The 18,504-nt window shown below is 44.5% G+C and overlaps 1 protein-coding gene and 1 long non-coding RNA gene across 5 annotated transcripts in view; both read left to right on the top strand.

The window, feature by feature from the left end:
* The window catches only part of Insig2 (insulin induced gene 2), a 28,309-nt gene extending 20,823 nt beyond the window's left edge, over positions 1–7,486 (top strand). For 2 of the 4 annotated variants that reach the window (XM_076941050.1, XM_034513276.2), the window contains exons 3-6: positions 518–642; positions 4,404–4,570; positions 4,746–4,845; positions 5,805–7,486. In XM_076941050.1, coding sequence (XP_076797165.1) covers positions 518–642; positions 4,404–4,570; positions 4,746–4,845; positions 5,805–5,846 — 434 coding nt within the window. In that variant the 3' untranslated portion in view covers positions 5,847–7,486. Of the gene's footprint in view, positions 1–517; positions 664–4,391; positions 4,571–4,745; positions 4,846–5,804 lie in introns of all 4 variants that reach the window. The other 2 variants (XM_076941049.1, XM_076941048.1) reach the window with 2 other exon arrangements.
* Positions 7,487–12,679: 5,193 nt separating this feature from the next.
* On the top strand, positions 12,680–17,666 carry LOC143443644 (uncharacterized). Its single transcript, XR_013112783.1, has 2 exons — positions 12,680–13,580; positions 17,424–17,666. It is a non-coding gene; the product is annotated as an uncharacterized LOC143443644 (long non-coding RNA).
* The last annotated feature ends 838 nt before the right edge of the window (positions 17,667–18,504 follow it).

The raw sequence follows: 18,504 nt of genomic DNA, 5'->3' as shown, positions 1-18,504 counted from the left end.
TGGTAAGAGGATGAGGTGGAAAGTAGAGCAGGAGAGTGCTGGGTGCAGACAGGAGGCTGGCCTGGCAGGGCTGATCTGCAGAACAGGATGGTCAGGACCTTGGGAGCCTAGTGTAGAGGGGACATGGTTGTGTGAGTTCAAGGCCTACCTACTAGCTTTGCTTTAGATGTTGTGTGTTGATAGCATATTTAAGTACTGTGTTGTTTGAGGAGAACATACTGTGGACTGACTTGGTGCTTTCAGGTCTCTAAGGTACTGTTAGGAGCTACATCAGTTAGTGTCTCTGGCTCCTTGTGCGTCATTCCCCAGTGTGTGCTGTGGCTCTGCCACAGCTGTCTGCAGTGGGCTGCCACTCCTGGGTTCTTGCAAATTGGAAGGTAAGTTTAAAGACACAGTGGTGGTCAGTCACTTGTTTTCTTTTTGGAAGAATCCAGAAAGCAGTAGCTGTAGGGACTTGTGTGACTTAGTTGCTGCCTCTGCAGTTCTGCTGACTTACTCTTTTTTATTCTTTTCACAGCTGTGATTGGACTGTTATACCCATGCATTGACAGGCATCTAGGAGAGCCACATAAATTTAAGAGAGAGTGGTCCAGTGTCATGCGCTGTGTGGCGGTGTTCGTGGGTATAAATCACGCCAGTGCTGTATCCTTTCTCAAACATGCAGTAAGAAGACAGCCTGCAACCTCCCTTCCATCAACCTGATGTCCCCCTCAGTCTCACCACAATTTTGACCCCGTTGCTGAGGGGTAGATACACTGGTTTTCAGTCACATGCTAACACTCTGCTCCTTAGGCTGTTAAACTTCTTACATGTGTTTTTGTTAACTCAAAAATTGACTTTCAAAGCCCCACCTCCTCACCTCTTTTCTTTCTTTATTTAGGGTTTGCAGGTAAGGACCCTGGTAGTTTCAGGTACTCTTTTAAAAGTCTATTTTTAAAGAAGTTATACTGTCATTTATTGGTTAGAGTCAACACCGAGAAGTATCCCCCCCACACATATACTTCTTTATAACATAGGCTCTTACTGTGCTAGCTAACCCCAACTGGTCTTGACTTTAGACCCTTCTGCTTCAGCATGCTGTGTGTTGTTTGTGGCTGGTCGTTTCTTTTGGGGTTTTGTTTCAACATTTCTGGTTTTTACTTTTCATTTGAAATGTGACCAGCTTGCTAAATGCCTGTCACTGCAGTCTGGTTGAGCCCCTCATCCTGACCTCTGATCTGTCTTTCTTTCTTTTTAATAATTTTTATTGAGTTTGTTCTTTATTGAGTTTCATACACTTTGTATACAGCACACTCTGATCACTATGACTCTTTTCTCTTTCCTGTTATCTCTTCTCTCTACAAGTCCTTTTCCCACATCCGTGACTTTTCCAAAGTGTGTGTGTGTGTGTGTGTGTGTGTGTGTGTGTGTGTGTCTGTCTGTCTGTCTGTCTGTCTGTCTGTCTGTCTTTCTTTCTATCTGTCTATCTGGAGAGCCACTGAATTCCAGGATCACCTGTATGGTTGTACACTTGAAAGGAGCCTTTGGAGCTTGGTGGGCTCCTCAGTGGGAACACTTCTGAAGAAGGTTATTCACAGTCTATCAGTACCCAGAAGTGGAGGTAGGGCTGTGAGCCTCTCCCCATCCATGGTTGACTATTAATAGGTCCCTTGTAGGCAGCCATACCTGTGAAATTCAGCATTAGCTGTGTCCTGTCTGGAAGACAGTATTTACTGCCCTTCCCCCCATCGCCAGGCTCTTTACATCCATCCACATCCGCATAGGTGTCTGTGTAGGAGCGAGCAGTCAGTCATCCCTAGTTCTTGCCACTTTGAGTAGCCATCTGTTCTGTATTTACACCCCCCGCCACCCAGTTCATTTCATTGCAGAAAGAAGCTTCTGAGATTAAGGATGGGGGCAGTGGAATGATGTTTATCTATGGGTATAAATGTAAATATTTAGAAGACAGCATGGCACCGTGACAGTTAGCTAAACTAGTGTCAACTCTAGGGCCTAAGTCCTCCATAGCCTTGGGGTTTTGACTGGGTTTATAGTGCCAGATATGAATTCCTTCTTTTGAACTGAGTTTGGAATCCAAGCAGAGTAGTTGGTACCCCTGTTACAGTGATACCACTAGTGCAACTGTATACACATCTTGCCTGGCAGGTTGGTGTTGTAAATTGTAGGGCTCACAGCTCGGTATGATGCCTTTTCTCCCCCCAACCACTGGTATAACACTTTCAGCTTTATGAAAGCTAGCCAGCAAGGAGATGCTTCCAACTGAGTTGTAGTTTGATTTTAATTCACCTTGCAATCAAGCAAACTGTATGTTATCTTCAGCAAAAAGGTCTTATTGCCAACTAGTTCTGGTCAGTAACCCAAAGGAGTAACAAGAGGAATACAGCTCACAAGGAAGTGTTCACTTCCTTGTGAGAAATGGGATTTTCATTTGGCAGACCTTGGTTCTTGGGACCAGAATTATCCAGAAATGCAGGACAGCTTCCTTCTAATTCAGTCTCTCTCTAACTTTAATTTTAAAATTGGCTTATAAACTACTAAGCTTCTATATGCTTTTCCATCCAGCCTTCCTTGCCTTCAAGCTCCTCTGTGGGTGTTAGGATCCTAACCCAGGCCTCCTGCTTTCCTGTGATCCCTTTCCTCACTGGACCATCCCACAGTCGCACTGTTTTGTCTCTTTAGGAGGATGAGTTTAAGTAGCCCTTTCTAGAACTTTAAATGCAGTTTTGGCTTTGTTCATTTTATCCTTTGTTTCTAAGAGAACTACTTAAGCATTGTAATCTTAGCTGTCACATCTATCCTTTAAGGAAAACCTAAGATGTTTACAAAATTTATAGCAAACATTTTTCATATTAAGTTATGTAGACTTTGGAAAATTATAAGATGCAGCCTCTGAAAATGATGTATTTGACTTATTTGCTGTAGAAACCTCCTTACTGTGCTAAATAGTTTAGTTAGCAGGGATGGTATTGTATCCCATCATCTATTTATGTGAATGCCTCTTGCACAAAGGAATCAGTGCTCAGAACCCTGTGTTTTGGATTTTACATATAAGGATAACAAAAAGAAGAGAGAAACTTACTCAGATGAACTGTTAGTTTCCTGTTAAATCAGCCACTCATAAGAGCTGATCTGCTTGCTTGCTTGCTTGCTTGCTTGCTTGCTTGCTTGCTTGCTTGCTTGCTTGCTTTTTGAGACAGGTTTCTCTGTATAGCCCTGACTGTTCTAGAACTCACTATGTAGCCAAGCTGGCCATAAACACAAAGAGATCCACTTGCCTTTGCCTCAGAATGCTGGGGTCAAAGGCATGCACCACTATGCCCAGCTTTAAACACTGCTCTAAGAGAGTGGCACACAACAGTTCCAGATGCCAAGGATTCAGCTGGCAGGGGGTTGGTATGCTTTAATGAGACTGTGGGAATGTCAGGGGGAAATGGAGTATCACTGGAATCAGGAAATAACTTCACGGGCAGAGAAAGGAGACATTGCTGTAGTACTGTCAAGGCCAGTTAGTTTGGTCAGGTCAGCTAAGGTGGAGCCTCTGGGGCATAGAAAATGTCCTTTTAATGACACTCAAAATTAGTTTTCTTAGTGTAATCCTCTAGCAAGAAGAAAAAAATAAGAAAATTGAATTTGTAAGGCTCCATTCTGCTCAGAGATTTTTGAGTAAAAGGGGCTATACATTTGTGAATAGACTTAAGTGGGTGCCAGAAATAAAATATCATCAGAGCAAAGTGCCTTGCTAGAAAGTCACAGGCACCAGAATAGCTTGGCAGGGGGGAAGATAATGTTCACTTCAAGGCTTTATCCTCAACAAATTAAAACCAGAGCAGTTGACATAATAGAAAGGGATGCTATGTCCTTGGTACTCTTGTTCTGAACTGCATTATTATAAAATGTGTCTGTCAGTAAATCACACAGCCAGTGTGGTACCCTGTTAAATAGCTGTCAGCTTTTCTATTTTCAAGTTCCAGTATGATGTTCAAGTAATTCTAACCCTTTTTGAGAAGTATTATTAGTTTTCTTTTCTTTCTTCCTTCCTTCCTTTCTTAATTTTCTAATTTCTCTCCCCCACCCCACCCCCTCGAAAGGTGTGTTTTTTCAGCTATACTATCCAAAGTGCACAGTTAGATGTTTGGCTATAAAAGCACGTTCTAAAGAGTACCTGACTTTGCAATTAGGTGTGTGTAGCCTATTTTTTTCCCTTATCGGTTACAAGAAGGTAGGATCTTTTAATTAATGCCCTCTGTATTTGGTGTTTAGACATAGTTTTATTGGCACCTAACGTCGTTGTGTTAGAAGGTTGAGGACTCTCCAGCAGGAACAGATCCTCTTCATTTTAGAGATGTGAACTGTTAATGTCACTGGCTTCCTTGTTTCTGATGGCTCCTTAGCACTGGTCTCAGAAAGTAGACTTCGACAACAACTTCCAGTTTTCCCTCACACTGGCTGCACTGTCAGTAGGACTGTGGTGGACTTTTGACAGATCTAGAAGTGGTTTTGGCCTTGGTGTTGGAATTGCTTTCTTAGCAACCATTGTCACCCAACTGTTAGTCTACAATGGTGTTTATCAGTAAGTATTGTCCTTGTTGCCTGGTTGCCTATGTAAATCAGCAATAACAGCATTCAGAATTGAGTCTCAGTGGGTTTAGTGGGTTTAATATACAGACTCACTTACCTTCATTATGCTTGTCTTGAGTGCCCTTGTCCTGGCTCTGTGGGTTATTGAAATATTTTTATTATTCTAGATACACATCTCCAGATTTTCTCTATGTCCGTTCTTGGTTGCCATGTATATTTTTTGCTGGAGGCATAACGATGGGAAACATTGGCCGTCAACTGGCAATGGTAAGCTGAGGCCCATGCAGTGTGTGAATTGCATGACACTGCTTCTCAAAATGGCTGTCACTCAAGGGAAAGCATTGGCAAAAATAGTGTTCTTTGAACTGTCTTTTGCACTTTCATCGAAATAACTCATTAGGATGAATTTAGTCTGAGAAGTATTAATAGTTGAGGAACAACAGGAGAGAAAAGGAAGACTAGGTTATGGGTAGGGTGGCAGAATTTGGTGACCGTATTTGACACTTGGCTTTTGTTGTTTTGTTTTTATTAGTTTACAGTTTTTCATTCTATAAACAAAAATCTTTTTTCTTTTTTTTTGAGACTAGGTCTCAAGTAGCCCACCTGCCCTTGAACTCACCACGTAGCCTAGGATGCCCTTGTGTTTTGTGTTTTTTTGATCCTCTTGCTTCTTCCTCTTGAGTGCTGAGATTGTAGGCCTGCACCACTACACCCAGATTATATGGTACTAGGGATTGAATCCTGGTCTTCTTGTCAACTGAGCCATACTCTCAGTCCCTAGAAAAAGAACACTTGAAAACAAAAAGGGCATAGTGCACATCATACATTTTGGTAGCTATGCTTTTAGACTGTTGTTTTAATTTACATTGTTACATAGAGTGATTTGAAATAATGACTAGAATTCAGCTTTATCCTAAGTTCATGGCTTGCCCTTGGCTCATCTCTGAGCACAAAAGAAACACACTGTGCCCATTATATATGTTATATTATATTCATTATATCCTACAGCACCAGCTGTTGTGGCTTGCAGTGTGTAAATTTGTCTCTCTTTTGCTATCTTCCACTGTTGTCTTCTCCTTCAGAATACCATTGTGTAACTCTTGATTCTGGGGGGAATAAAGTGAACATATACTAAAACATTCATTCTTAGAGCTTTTAAATTTGTTTGAAAGTTGCAGTTCACAAGAGATTAATCTGTTAACTTCTTGACCTTTCAATCTTTGCAGTATGAATGTAAAGTTATTGCTGAAAAATCTCATCAAGAATGAAGCGGGCAGCCATCTTAGCTGTTCTGGGAAAGCCATGGGAAAGCAGCGTGGGTGTGAGAGGTGCACCAATGGAACTTTGGACTGGAAAATTTCGAGGACACAGTTTTTTCTTGATTGGTGTGTGTGTGTGTGTGTGTGTGTGTGTGTGTGTGTGTGTGTGTGTGTGAACGCGCGCACACATGCACGCGACACACATGTTTTTGCAGTCTGTGATTGCTTCTGTAAATCAGTTACCAACCTTTCGGTATTTGATTTCAATAAATGTAAGATACCTGTGCACTACATGAAAGATATGTTTATGAGTACATGAGATTTCTAAATTTTTTGAACATACCATACATTGTATCACAATGTTGATGTGCCAAACTGTGTTGTTACTGACACGGAGAATAAGAATGCTTTGAACAATTTAGAAATTTAGTGAAATCGAAAAAGAAAGCAAAAAACAAAGCAAACAAAGCAAATGAGTAGCTGGCCGTTCCCTCTCATGGGCTGGTGTGCCTCCTCCTGTTCTAATCGGCTGTGTTCATCACAGCACCCACGCGAGTTTTCTCTGTTGCTGTTGTTTCAGAGTTTGAATCTTGTTATATGGTACCAGTGAACTTCCATAGAATGGTTTTAAGCCTGCATTGTTGTAGGGAACCAAAGAATACTTACCAGATTTCTCCAGAAGGATGTGTGATGGACAGGGGTGTTTATCAGCGTCACCCTGCTTTGAGTCTACATTTGGAAAAGTATCAATGACTAAATTGAGGGGATCTGACTAGATGAATATGCTTGGGAACACTGTCTAGCCCTCTCTCTGCCACAGAAGCCAAAGTGATGTTAGTTATGATTTGCTACTGCAACTCACTGCTTCAGTACATGGATAAATAAGGAACACAGGCAGATCAAAGCGACAGTCATAACCTATTGGATTCTAGACAGCAGGCCATGCTGGTGGGGCCGGGCCTTGTGACTGTCCAGCTCTGGCGGGCTGAGGTTGTGGTCTTCACCAGTGCAGTCTGAGGATGCTGGAACCTGACTCCCTGTGTGCTGCTGTCTATTACAAGGCAGACATCATCCTTGACAAGAGGATGGAAAGCGCACTTTGCACATCCCGTGAGCAGCACCTGCCTGTACTTATGGTCAAGTATATGAGCTGATGCTCCGCTCACTTTGCATTTCTGAAATTGTTAATTGTCCAGCACACAAGGGTAAATTCTTCTGACGACTGTGGTGTGTGTGTGCTTCTGTTTTGAGTGTGTGAGGGAAAATGTATCCATGAGTGTGTGTGCATGTGCCCATGCTTTCCTACAGTGTCAAGTAGACACTTTCATTTCTTTCCTTTTAAAGCAATGCTGTCAGACTGAAATCTTGTACACTGGAGTGTAATGTGCTTTGTTCTCAGGCGGAGAGTGTGAACATCCCAAGAGTACTCCCTATGGAACATGTGTACACAAGCCTATGGTAGCAGTGGTGAGCACACCACTATATTTATTATTCTGTCTTTCAGATGTTATTCATTTAGAACAAATAAGGTATATTTTTAGAATCAAATTTGTAAACACTATAAAATCTTTAATAAGTTATAAGGTCTATGATATGTTTACTTTGAAAATTGCTGTTGAAAGCAAGCTGTATTAAATATGTAATTATCACCATGTGTTAGACCTCTTTCTTCATGATGAATATTAGGATATTGTACTTGTCTTAGTGTGGGTCTTACTGCTATGAATAGACACCATATAAACGACAGCATTTAATTGGGGCTGGTTTACACATTCAGAGGTGTAGTCCATTGTCATCAAGGCAGGAGCATGGCAGCAATCAGGAAGGCCTGGTGCAGGAGGAGCTGGGAGTTCTACATCTTGTTCTGAAGGCTGCTAGGAGAAGACTGGCTTCCAGGCAGCAAGGATGAGGGTCTGAAAGCCCACACCCACAGTGACACACTTCCTGCAAGAAGGCCACACCTACTCCAACACGGTCACACCTCCAAATAGTGCCACTTTGTAGGCCAAGCATATTCAAACCACCACAGTAGCATAGGTTAATCTTATAAAAATACACGTGGTTGGGTGTGCTAAGAAATGATAAAAGAAACCTCACCAAATCCATTGGGATAGAACGGTTATCAAATAAAATGATCATTTTAAAGAAGGTGATTCTGGCAAACATGGTTTTTAATATTTTAAACCATGCATCTTTCTGCACTTGGGAATATGACAAACTGATGAACATCGTCAACCAGGTGTCTTGCTCTCACTGTTTGAACTGTAGGAATTTGGACCTCTAAAACTGAGACTGAATTCTGAGAAGACAGTGAGGTCCCCTAGTTAGAGCCCTCCTGATACTTGACAAAGTTGATTTTCTCCTACCTTTTCATGGGATCTGAGGCTCCAACTCAGGTTGTCTGGCTGTGAGGCAAGTACCTTTCTTCCTCCAGCCCTCTGCTCTCTCTGCTTTAATCTGGTACTTCATACTGAGCCCTCCCACACCGAGGCCAGGGGAGCTCTGAGTGACAGAGACGTTTCACACATCTTGTCTAATTAAGTGAGATACAGATCAATCAAACGAAGGGTTTTTGCATTCGTGTGGCTCATTTTCCTGCAGTCTATGTTTTGCTCTGATGTGTTGAGTAGTAGGTTCTGAACCCTGTGTGTCTGGAAAAGCTTACCAGGCTTTAGAATTCTAGGTCCACCCTTTCTTCCTTTCTGCTTTGGCACTTGTGTGTCTGGGAGTGTGCCAGTGTGTGCCACAGCACATGTGTGAGTTCAGGGGACAGCTTACAGAAATTGGCTCTCTACTTGTACCACGTGGGTCCCAGAGGTCAGCCTTGCTGGCAAGCATATTTACCCCACTGAGTCATGGCACCGGCCCCCTCTGGAGGTTTTCAGTTCCCTGTCTTGTGTTGTCTGACCCTGCAGAAGATGAACCTGTTGTCAGTATAATTCTTGGTTTGTAGGTAGCCAGCCATGTTGACTCTGGGTGTTTTAACTTGATTTTACTCTCAAGGCTTTTTTTTTTTTTTTTAAACTCTGGTTTATTTAGTTCTAGATTCTTAAGTTTTTTTTTTTTTTTTTCCTTCTAACTTGGGATTCAGTGTGCAATTTCCTGACTGCCTTCTCTGCAGACCTCTCTGGGTTTAAGGACATGTTTGACTTTTTTCCCAGAGCTAGGCTTATAAGCACACACGACCATGCCGGGATGTTTGTTACATGCCTACTGTGGATCCAGCTTACGGAAAACACTTTACCAACCCATGATATCTTGTAGTGCTTGCCAGCATTCAGAAGGCAGAGGCAGGAAGATGACCAGTTTTAGGTGAGCCTGAGCTATACAGCAAGAATCTGCCTTAAATAAATAAGCAGATAAGCAAATAAGAAAATATCTCATATACACTAATACCTTTGAGAAAACCTTCCAGTCTGGGTCACTGTTGGGAATGAGGCAATGGGCTGGAGAACTTTGTTACAAAGATGGAGCTCCAGGCAACACCTTTGAATAGACATGCAAATGGGCTAGAACAGTTGTTAGTGATGTTCAGGCATCAAGGAGCATGCTTAAGGGAGAGAGGTCACAGCATGAGAGCCAGTGGGTGTGTTTGTGTCCTGTGTACGTGCTCAACAGCTGGGGAATTTAAACCAATCACAGGAAAGTAGGTTAGCATAATTAATACTTATGGGTCCACTTGGCACTAGCCTACATAAAAGACAAATGGAGGGTCTGAAGGACAGACTGAGAGCTGTGATAGGATCCAGACAAACTGGAGAAGAGAGCTAGTATGAGCACATGAGGGAATAGGTGAAGTCAAAGATTGCAATCTGAAGGCGGTCAATAGCCTGTGTGATAGTTCATCTTCATTGTCAAGGTGATCTGATCTGGAATCGCCTAGGAGGCGCAGGTGTGTCGCTGAGGGTGTTTCCAGAGACATTTCACTGAGGAACAAAAGTCCCACCTTGAATATGGCTGTGTCACTGTACCATGACTAAGGCCAATGACTGAATAAAAAGAAAAAGAACTAAAGCCAAATATCAGTATTCATGTCTCTCTGTTTCCAGATTCGAATGCTAAGTGACCCACACTCCTGCACTACAGCTAGAGGCTATCCTACCACCATGCCAATCATGTAATGATGGTCTACCCTCTGAGACCAAGCCAGGACGAATTGCTTTTTGTTAGGCGCTTGGTTACAGTGAGGAACAGTACCAATATACCTTGTTTTATAAGACACCTGTGGGGTTGTAGGTAGGCAGGAACTCATGGAACAATTCCACACTAACCTGAAGCTTAAGAGAGGAAAGGCTTTATTTGGCTTGCAGGTCCATCAGTCAGAGAGCTCAGCTGGAACTTAGATGCAGCAACAGTGGAGTTGAAAGCTGCTCCCAAGATCATTCTTAGCTTTCCTATACAACCCCAACCCCAGACCCTGCCGACAGACAGCACTGCTGCTGCAGTGGGTTGGGCCCTTCCGCGGCAGTGAGTAAGACCATACCCTCAGACGTGCCCAGAGGTCAATCTGCTCTACACTGTTCCTCAACCCAGACTTGCCTCTCAGGACTCTAGATTGTGTGAGGTTGATAAAGCCACGGGACACAGGTATTCTGAGAAAAAAAATCTACTTAAGTTATCTTTTAGTCCTGTGGGCTTTTGTTTTTAATTCTAGGAAAACATTTCCCAGTCTTTGCTGTCATAAGAGTCTTTATCATCTCATTATTTTTTCCTTATGAAAGGCCTTTGAGAGGGCTGGGGATGGGGCTTGGTTGCCTACCACACACTAAGCCCCGGATTTGATCCTAGCACCGCAGAAGCCAAGCATGGTGACATATGGCGCTGATTCCAGGACTCAGGTGGAAGAGGATCAGAAGTCCACGGTCATCTTCAACTGTATCTCAATGTTAATTCTATGTGAGACTCTGCCTCAAACAAAACACAACACAAATTCTCTTAGCTGTTCCTCCAGCTCCCAGAGCTCCTCCTCAGCTGTATCCATTTGGTGTTTTCAGTGATCACTTTTAATTTCCAGGTTCTCTCTCTCTCTCTCTCTCTCTCTCTCTCTCTCTCTCTCTCTCTCTCTCTCTCTCTCTCTCTCTCTCCCTCTCCCTCTCCCTCTCCCTCTCCCTCCCCCTCCCCCTCCCCCTCCCCCTCCCCCTCTCTCCCTCTTCCCCCCCTCCCCCTCCCTCTTCATCTCTCCTCCATCTTTCCCTCTCCCCCCCCCAAAAAGATTTTAGCAATGTAATTCCAGAATTCACTCTGTAGAACAAGCTGGTCTCAAAACTCACAGATGCCTCTCTGCCCCTCTGCCTCTCTGCCTCTCTCTCTGCTTCTCTGCCTCTCTCTCTGCCTCTCTGCCTCTCTGCCTCTCTGCCTCTCTCTGCCTCTCTCTGCCTCTCTCTGCCTCTCTGCCTCTTCTCTGCCTCTTCTCTGCCTCTTCTCTGCCTCTCCTCTGCCTCTGCCTCCGCCTCTGCCTCTGGGATTAAATGTGTGCCACCAAGCCCAACAAGAGTCAGAATCAGTCAGTCAGTCAGTCTATCTGATACTCTCTCTCTCTCTTTAACTTTTCATTGATTCTTTGTGATTTTCACATCATGTACCCCAATCCCACTTATCTCCCCAACCCTCCATATTTGCCCTCTGTCATTGCCCCCCTCCCAAAAATCTACTTGAGTAATCTTTTATAGTCCTGTGGAAAGACCTTTTTTTTTAATTCTAGGAAAAATGTCCCCCCTCCCTAGAGAAAAAAAAATCTTGTCAATGGAATCTGTAGTGTGTCACAGTGGGTTCCACAGTGCACCCTTTCGTCTACCTTTTTTTCCTTGCAAGTGTTCATTGCAAGAAATCATTGGTCTAGCTCAAAGCCTCTGGCTTCTGCTACCCTATTGTTACTGGCTCCTCACCAGAACTCTCCTCAGATATCCTGTTGTTGCCCTGTGTCATGAAGATCCTGACACTTTGGTTCTGCAGGACTGGCCCCTTCACACACTCCAGTAGTTCACAGATGGGTAGATGTTGGAGTGAACCAACTGAAAGCCCTAGATCTGGCCCTGTATAGCAGCTGAGCTGGTCAGCTCACCAGCTTTCCCTTACCCACACCACTAGGGTGAGCACTACAGCACTGTCCCAGCCAGCAAGGGGTAGGGCCTGCTCTCATGACCTCAGGGCCAGCTCTCCTGCCTGCCATAGGTGGCAAGGAGCAAAGTGGGAGGAGGGCTTCTCTTCCTTGCCCATACCACTGCATGGCACACTCAGGCCCCCTGGGGTTGGCTCACCCCTGCTTGCCCTTGCCACCAGGATCAGCTCTGTTGTGCTACCCAGGTGATGTACAGGGCCACTGCAGCCAGTGAGGGGCAGGGACATGGCCGGCTCTCCCAAAGAGTCTCTATTTTTAACAAAATGTGTTATACTATTCCTTAACTTCAGAGAAGATAAATTCTAAAGTCTTTTAGGAGATAGGAAGTGGAGTTGTTTGTTTGTTGTTTTTGAGACAAGTCTTACTCTGTAGCCCAGGATAGCCTGGAATCTGTGTAGCTCAGGCTTTGAACTGAGGTCTCTCTTCCTGCCTCAGGCCCCTGAGTGCTGACATTATAGGAGTGAGATACTGCTTTTGTATTCTAAAACTTCAGTCTTCTAAAGAGGCATGCTGGGCATGGCCTGATGACCACCAACCACCCACAGATGTTGAGTCTCTTAGGGACCTGCCGTGCATCAGAGCCAGAGCTGAATGCCAGCCTTCCCCCCCACCCGCCCCCCCACCCCCCCGCCTTTCAAATAGGTAGATGCAGATTCCTTTTTGCCTACCTGGGCTTAGGAAAGAGGAGACTTACGGAAGGATTGGCTGGCTAGCCTGGCTTCTTCCTCATGACCAAGCAGATCGGTTGCCATCTTTGTTTTTTGGACACCAGCTACCTCTGGACTTAGAAGGTCCTTGGTTCTTTTTACCAGTTTTCTCCATGGGTATCTCCCCATGTTTCCCTGTGATTGCTTTCTTCCTCTGAGAAATCCTTACAGGTTCTGGTCCAGGAAAGGTACTTTTTTGCAATACAGATGCAAATTCTTTAAAAGTCTTTTTGTTGTTCTTGCTTCTATGGCTTTGCAGTAGGAGAGGAGAAACTGCATCTTGATGCCTTTGCCTACCTGACTCAACCTGTGTGTGTGCGTGTGTATCTCTGTTGTATGATGCTAGGAATCGAACCCTTGACTTAATTTCATATGAGGCAAGTACGCTATTACTAAACTGTATCCCCGCCTGTGCCCGTCACTTCTCCCACATCAAGTATTGCTGTTCCTAGTCATTTCCCTTTACATTTCAGAGCCTCCATTTAAAATCATCATTGTCCCTCTGTGTTGTGTGTGAACCTATAGGCCACAGTGTGCAGGTAAGTAGCCAAGGACACCTGAGGAGTTGCGTCTCTCCTTTTACATTTCTGTGGGTTGTGGGGATCAGTCTCACATCACAAGTGCTCTGTTCAGTCAGCCGCTTCACTGGCCCTCCATTTTTGTTTTGTTAAAGCTGAGATACGTAGGTTAAGTCACTGATTTCTTATGAGGTCTCGAGAAAAATAGAGACAGAGATATTTTCCTATTCAAAACATAAGCAGTACTTGGATTCCTTGCCAGCAAGTGCCCCAGCATCTGCTCCCGGGTGCCCTGTTTCCTTTTACCACTGATGAGATCTGGGAAACCTGTCATCTTCCCGTGATTTACAAGATAGACTTTCTCCCAGCCCGTCAACGGCTCTGAAGACAACGTTGTTAGGTATCAGCTTTGGCAGATAGGATAGATAACGACATGCCCTGGAAAGGCTGGGCTATTGATGAGCCTGGTGTCAAAACTGATTGCCACGTACAGGCGATTTTTCTCCCCTTCACTCTTTCTCTGTTTCTTGTTTCTGTGGGGATTGTCGTGAACAAGGGCAGCTCTGGCTCCAGAACAAACCTGTACCATAACAACCGTGTCCCTTTCTGCTTTCTCATGGCACGGTATATAGCTGCCCGTTGTTCTGTGGCCTTCCTGAAGGTAGATTAAAAAGCGATCAGCACTTGGGAAACTCTGTCATTGAAACTGAGTGCATGTGCACACAGGAAGTACTTATAGATGCATGTAGGGTGCACATAGAAGCTAGAAGCTGGCCTCGGGCCGGGCTGCTCAGGTGCTGTCCTCTTTGGTAGCTTTTTTTTTTTTTGATTGAGTGTGTGTTTGTTTATATTGTTTTTAGTCAGGGTCTCCCACTGGCCTAGAACTTGCTATGCAGGCTAAGCTGCCTGACCAGCTAGCCCCAGGATGCATGTGACTTAGTTGTCACAGAGCTAGATTGCAAGAATGCCCCACCCAGCCTGGCTTCTTATATGGTTTCTGGAATCAGCTGGAAATCAAGCCCTTTACTCACCGAACTGTCTCCAATCTTTTTGGAGAAGGAGGAGGGCTGGAGAGTTGGGATGGATTTGATCAAGATACACATTTCAAACATATATGAAGTTGTAAAATAAATGAGAAAGTAAAAATGCATTTTGAGTACCTCTGAAAATGGCGAAGTTTTAGTGCTACTGAGCTTCTGCGGGATTGTTTCATTCACAAGCTCACCATTCTTTTAGAAAGACTTTTTGAGGAACCTTGGACAGACTGTGACTGTTGATCAATTCCTTGTGCTGAGCAGTGGGGGAGACAAAGGAAAGAAGGAGCCCGAGCTCTGAGTCTGTTTAGAAGTTTCTGCAGTGCATTCATTCCCTGGGACCATTTGCCATGGAACACACACAGCTCATCCTGCCCCGACTGGCTCCAGTCCACCCCTCCCCCAGTCATCACATGCCACTCACAGATCTGCTGGGGACCCTCTGTCTGCTCAACCAAAGTATGACAGTGGTGCTCTGCTTGGATACAAGCTTGTGATCTTACAGCAGGATGTGGCAGTAGAACACGGAGCCATCTCTGTGTTCTGTCACCTCAAGTCAGCTGGGTACACCTGCTGTGCACAGTCTCTACCTGCCTGGCCTGGGAATCTTCAGACAGGCTCATTGCAAATGAGGACCAAAGAGGTGGATGATAGTTGTTGGTAAAGTGCTTGCCTGGTAGGCCTGAAAAAAAGAAACCTGAGCCAGATCATGTGAATCCATGCACAAAAATCTAGGTGTGTTGGCAGGGCTGGATAGATGGCTCAGCCATTAAGAATGCTTGCTGCTCTACTAGAGGACCAGAGTTAAGTTCCCAGCACATGCATCCAGTGGCTCACAACTGCCTATAACTCCAGCTCCAGGATATCTGCCTTCTGTAGGTACCTACACACACACATGCAGTTACCTATGGCATGTGCTCATTCAGACACATACGCATACACATTTAAGAAAAAAAAAACCTGTCCAGCAAGCCCTAGGGATCTGCATTTTCTACCTTCCCAATGGTGTTACAGCCTAGCCTTTTTGTCCAGCCCTAAATCAATATGTTCTAGATAAATGAGACACCGTGTCTTTAAAAGCAAGTTTGACGGCACCAGAGATAGGTTGACACTCAAGGTTTGTCATTTTTCCTCCCCTACACACACACACACAGAGAGAGAGAGAGAGAGAGAGAGAGAGAGAGAGAGAGAGAGAGAGGAGAGAAAGAGGAGAGACTTTCCAGTGCCCCAAACCTGATGTGTGTTAAGATCATACATGTCTAAGAGAAAACACCCCCATGTATGTTGAAGCAAATCTTTCCCAAATATATGTAAAATCTATCCTAAAGCTGAGTCAGGTTGAGTTGTCCCCCCACCCCCCATGTGTGTGGGAGGGGAGGGAAATAGTGAAAAATGTGTGATGTATATATTTGACTTTTCAAAGGCCATGCTGTGTTCAAGACATAACTAGGCCAGGATGCTCCAGTAGTGTCTGGGATGAAAAGAAACAGTGCTTCCGGGGCTGTGGAGATGGCTCAGTTGGAAAAGCTCTTGTTGTGCAAACGTGAGGACCTAGATTTAATATCTGGAATCCACATAAGAAGCTAGCTGTGGTGATATGAGGCTGGAATCCCAGTGCTGGAGAGGTGGAAACGGGCAGGTGCCTCTGGCTCACTGCCCATTCAACCTAGTGTATTGGACGATTCAGGCCAAGGAGAGACCCTTTCTCAAAAGCTCTGACTGATGGTATGTGGCTGCCCAGTGGTGAGTATTGCCAAGGTAGGGACCAATGAGCATTGACTTCAGGTCCATTCTTGGCTGAGCCCAGAAGCAACATGCTGCCTTTCTGCTTTACACACTGATTCATCCTGCAGCCTTGACCAGCAGCAAGCAGATGCACGACCTTTCCTCAGAGGGGCAACAGCTGTATTCGAGTGGTTACTATGAATGCCCATGCCATTAGTGAAAACAAAAAAAATTCTATTTTCACTAGAACATTCTCTCTTCATGATGCATACTGAGCATAACTATAAGGAGATATTTTATGGTAAAAATTTGTCACAATGATATAATGTTTCAGACACATAAAATAAAAACTCTAAGTCCTAGGATGGTGAGAAGGAAAGCTGGGGTTTGCTTTTTTTTTTTTTTTTTTTCTGTCCTCTCAAAGCAGAAGTGAGTGGGGGGGGGGGGGTGGGAATATGTCAAGAGCTTCTTTGAATTAATAAAAATCCCCAGAATGCTGGTATGGATTAATCTCCACTCTGTGTGTGTGTGTGTGTGTGTGTGTGTGTGTGCACAGATGCATCTATCTGAGTGTGCACATATGATGCCGGAGGTCCATGTCAAGAATCTGTCTCTACCACACCTCTACCTTACCTTTCTGAAACAAGGCTCCCACTGAGCTGGGACTTACCAGTTTGCTTAGACTGTTGAGTCAGTGAGCTCCAAGGACCCACTGGTCTGTAGTTTCCCAGCACTCAAATTCCAAACACATCACCATGCCCTTCTTAGCTGAGTGCTGGGAATCTAAACTCAGGTCCTCATAGATGCTGGATAAGCACTTTCTGGCCAACCCACATTTCCAGCCCCACTGATAATCTTGTAGCTGTCTGTGTCCATGCTTTTTAATGGTAAAACAGAGTTTCAGACCCTTATCTGATTTCAAGGACTGGGCCTCTTCTTGTCCCAGTGTTGCCAGTCCTTCAGCTACTCTGACCAATACATTGTGCCATTAGGGGCTTCTTATTTCATTACTGATAGTGAATGGCTTGACACAGCTGTTGTTGCCATGAAAGGAAGCAACCTCAGATTTCCTGTAGAGAAGTGAGGCTGGGAAGGCAAGAAGCTCAGGGGGTGAAAGTGCCACTTGAATCAACCCTGAGCTTGATTCCTGGCACCATGGGAAATGGAGAGAATGGGCTCCTACAAGATGTCTCTGACCACCATGTATTCACCTTAGCATATGCACATCTGTCACCACACATACGTGCACATACACACACAAACACATGTATATATGCACATGCACATGTACACAAACACACACATAAACATACATATCCATACAATCCATACAAACACACACACACACACACACACACACACACACACACACACACTTCATACACAGTGATAATAAAAGCAAAGGCTTTCTAGATACCTTAGGTGGACTATTGTTTAAATGTGAAGTTCTCCCAGGCTCATGTGTTTGAATTCTTGGTTCCCAGGTAGCAATGCTGTTCTGGGAAGATCATGGAAACTTGAGAAGATAGAGCCTAGCCGGAGAAAGTGGGCTACTGAGGATGGGCCTTGAGGTTTCATAGGCCAGCCCCACTTCCTGTCTGCTCCCTGCTTCCTGACTGTGAATGCAGTGTGACCTCACCCTCCTGCCACCATGTTGTCTCCAACACTATGGACTATGCCCTCAAACTGTGAGCCAAAATAAACTCTTCCTCCACAAGCTGCAACAATGGCAAAGTAACTAACACAGCCATATTCTTCCATTGTGTAACTGGGTTTCTTTGAGACATTAGCAAAAGTATTCCCAGAGGCCTTGTGGCTTCCTCTTCCCTTGAGCACCTTGGCTTGGTCTTCAGCCTTCTTTCCATGGCAGAGGCTTCACTGCAATTTCCCTAGACTCAGTCAGTCCCAAAGAGCAATCTTACAGAATAGTAAAGAAAATTTTAACACATTTTGATTTCTGACTTTTTCAAAAGGTCTGGTCTGAAAGAGACTTGAATGAATTATTGTCTTGGGTGGCAGAGTTTTGTATATGACCAGGATGACCTAAGTGTCAGCCACATGGATACATATAAAAAACAGAAGGCAGAGTGTTCCCAAGACTTAATGAGCTTCCTCCCTCTAGGATAGGGGATGCTATAGTCCAGAAGAAACAGCTGCATTGATCACTTTGTGGAGGTCCTATTAGTCCATCATAAATCATGTCTCAGCCCTCTGAGTATTACTAATAGGAGACTTTGGAGATTGAACCCCTTTGTGAGTTTGTGGGCACATATCAGATAACAGATCCTGGGAGATGGGCATAGAGAACACAGCAGACAGAGAAAGTGTAGGAGATTGATTGTAAGAGGGACTGGCTACTCTTGGCATTGTAAATGGCTCTTGTGGGGCTCAGCAGTTAAGAGCCCTTGGTGGCTGGGGCAGAGGATCCAAGCCCAGTTCCCAGCACCTCCATTATGTGTCTCCAATTGCCTGTAACTGCAGCTCCAGGAGATCTGACACCCTCTTCTAGCCACCAAGGGCACCCAAACTCATATGCACATACATTATACATGATTGAAAATAAAA

Source organism: Arvicanthis niloticus, chromosome 10, assembly GCF_011762505.2.
Source record: "Arvicanthis niloticus isolate mArvNil1 chromosome 10, mArvNil1.pat.X, whole genome shotgun sequence".
NCBI classification, from domain to species: Eukaryota; Metazoa; Chordata; class Mammalia; order Rodentia; family Muridae; genus Arvicanthis; species Arvicanthis niloticus.
This window is presented reverse-complemented; position numbering and strand designations above follow the sequence as displayed.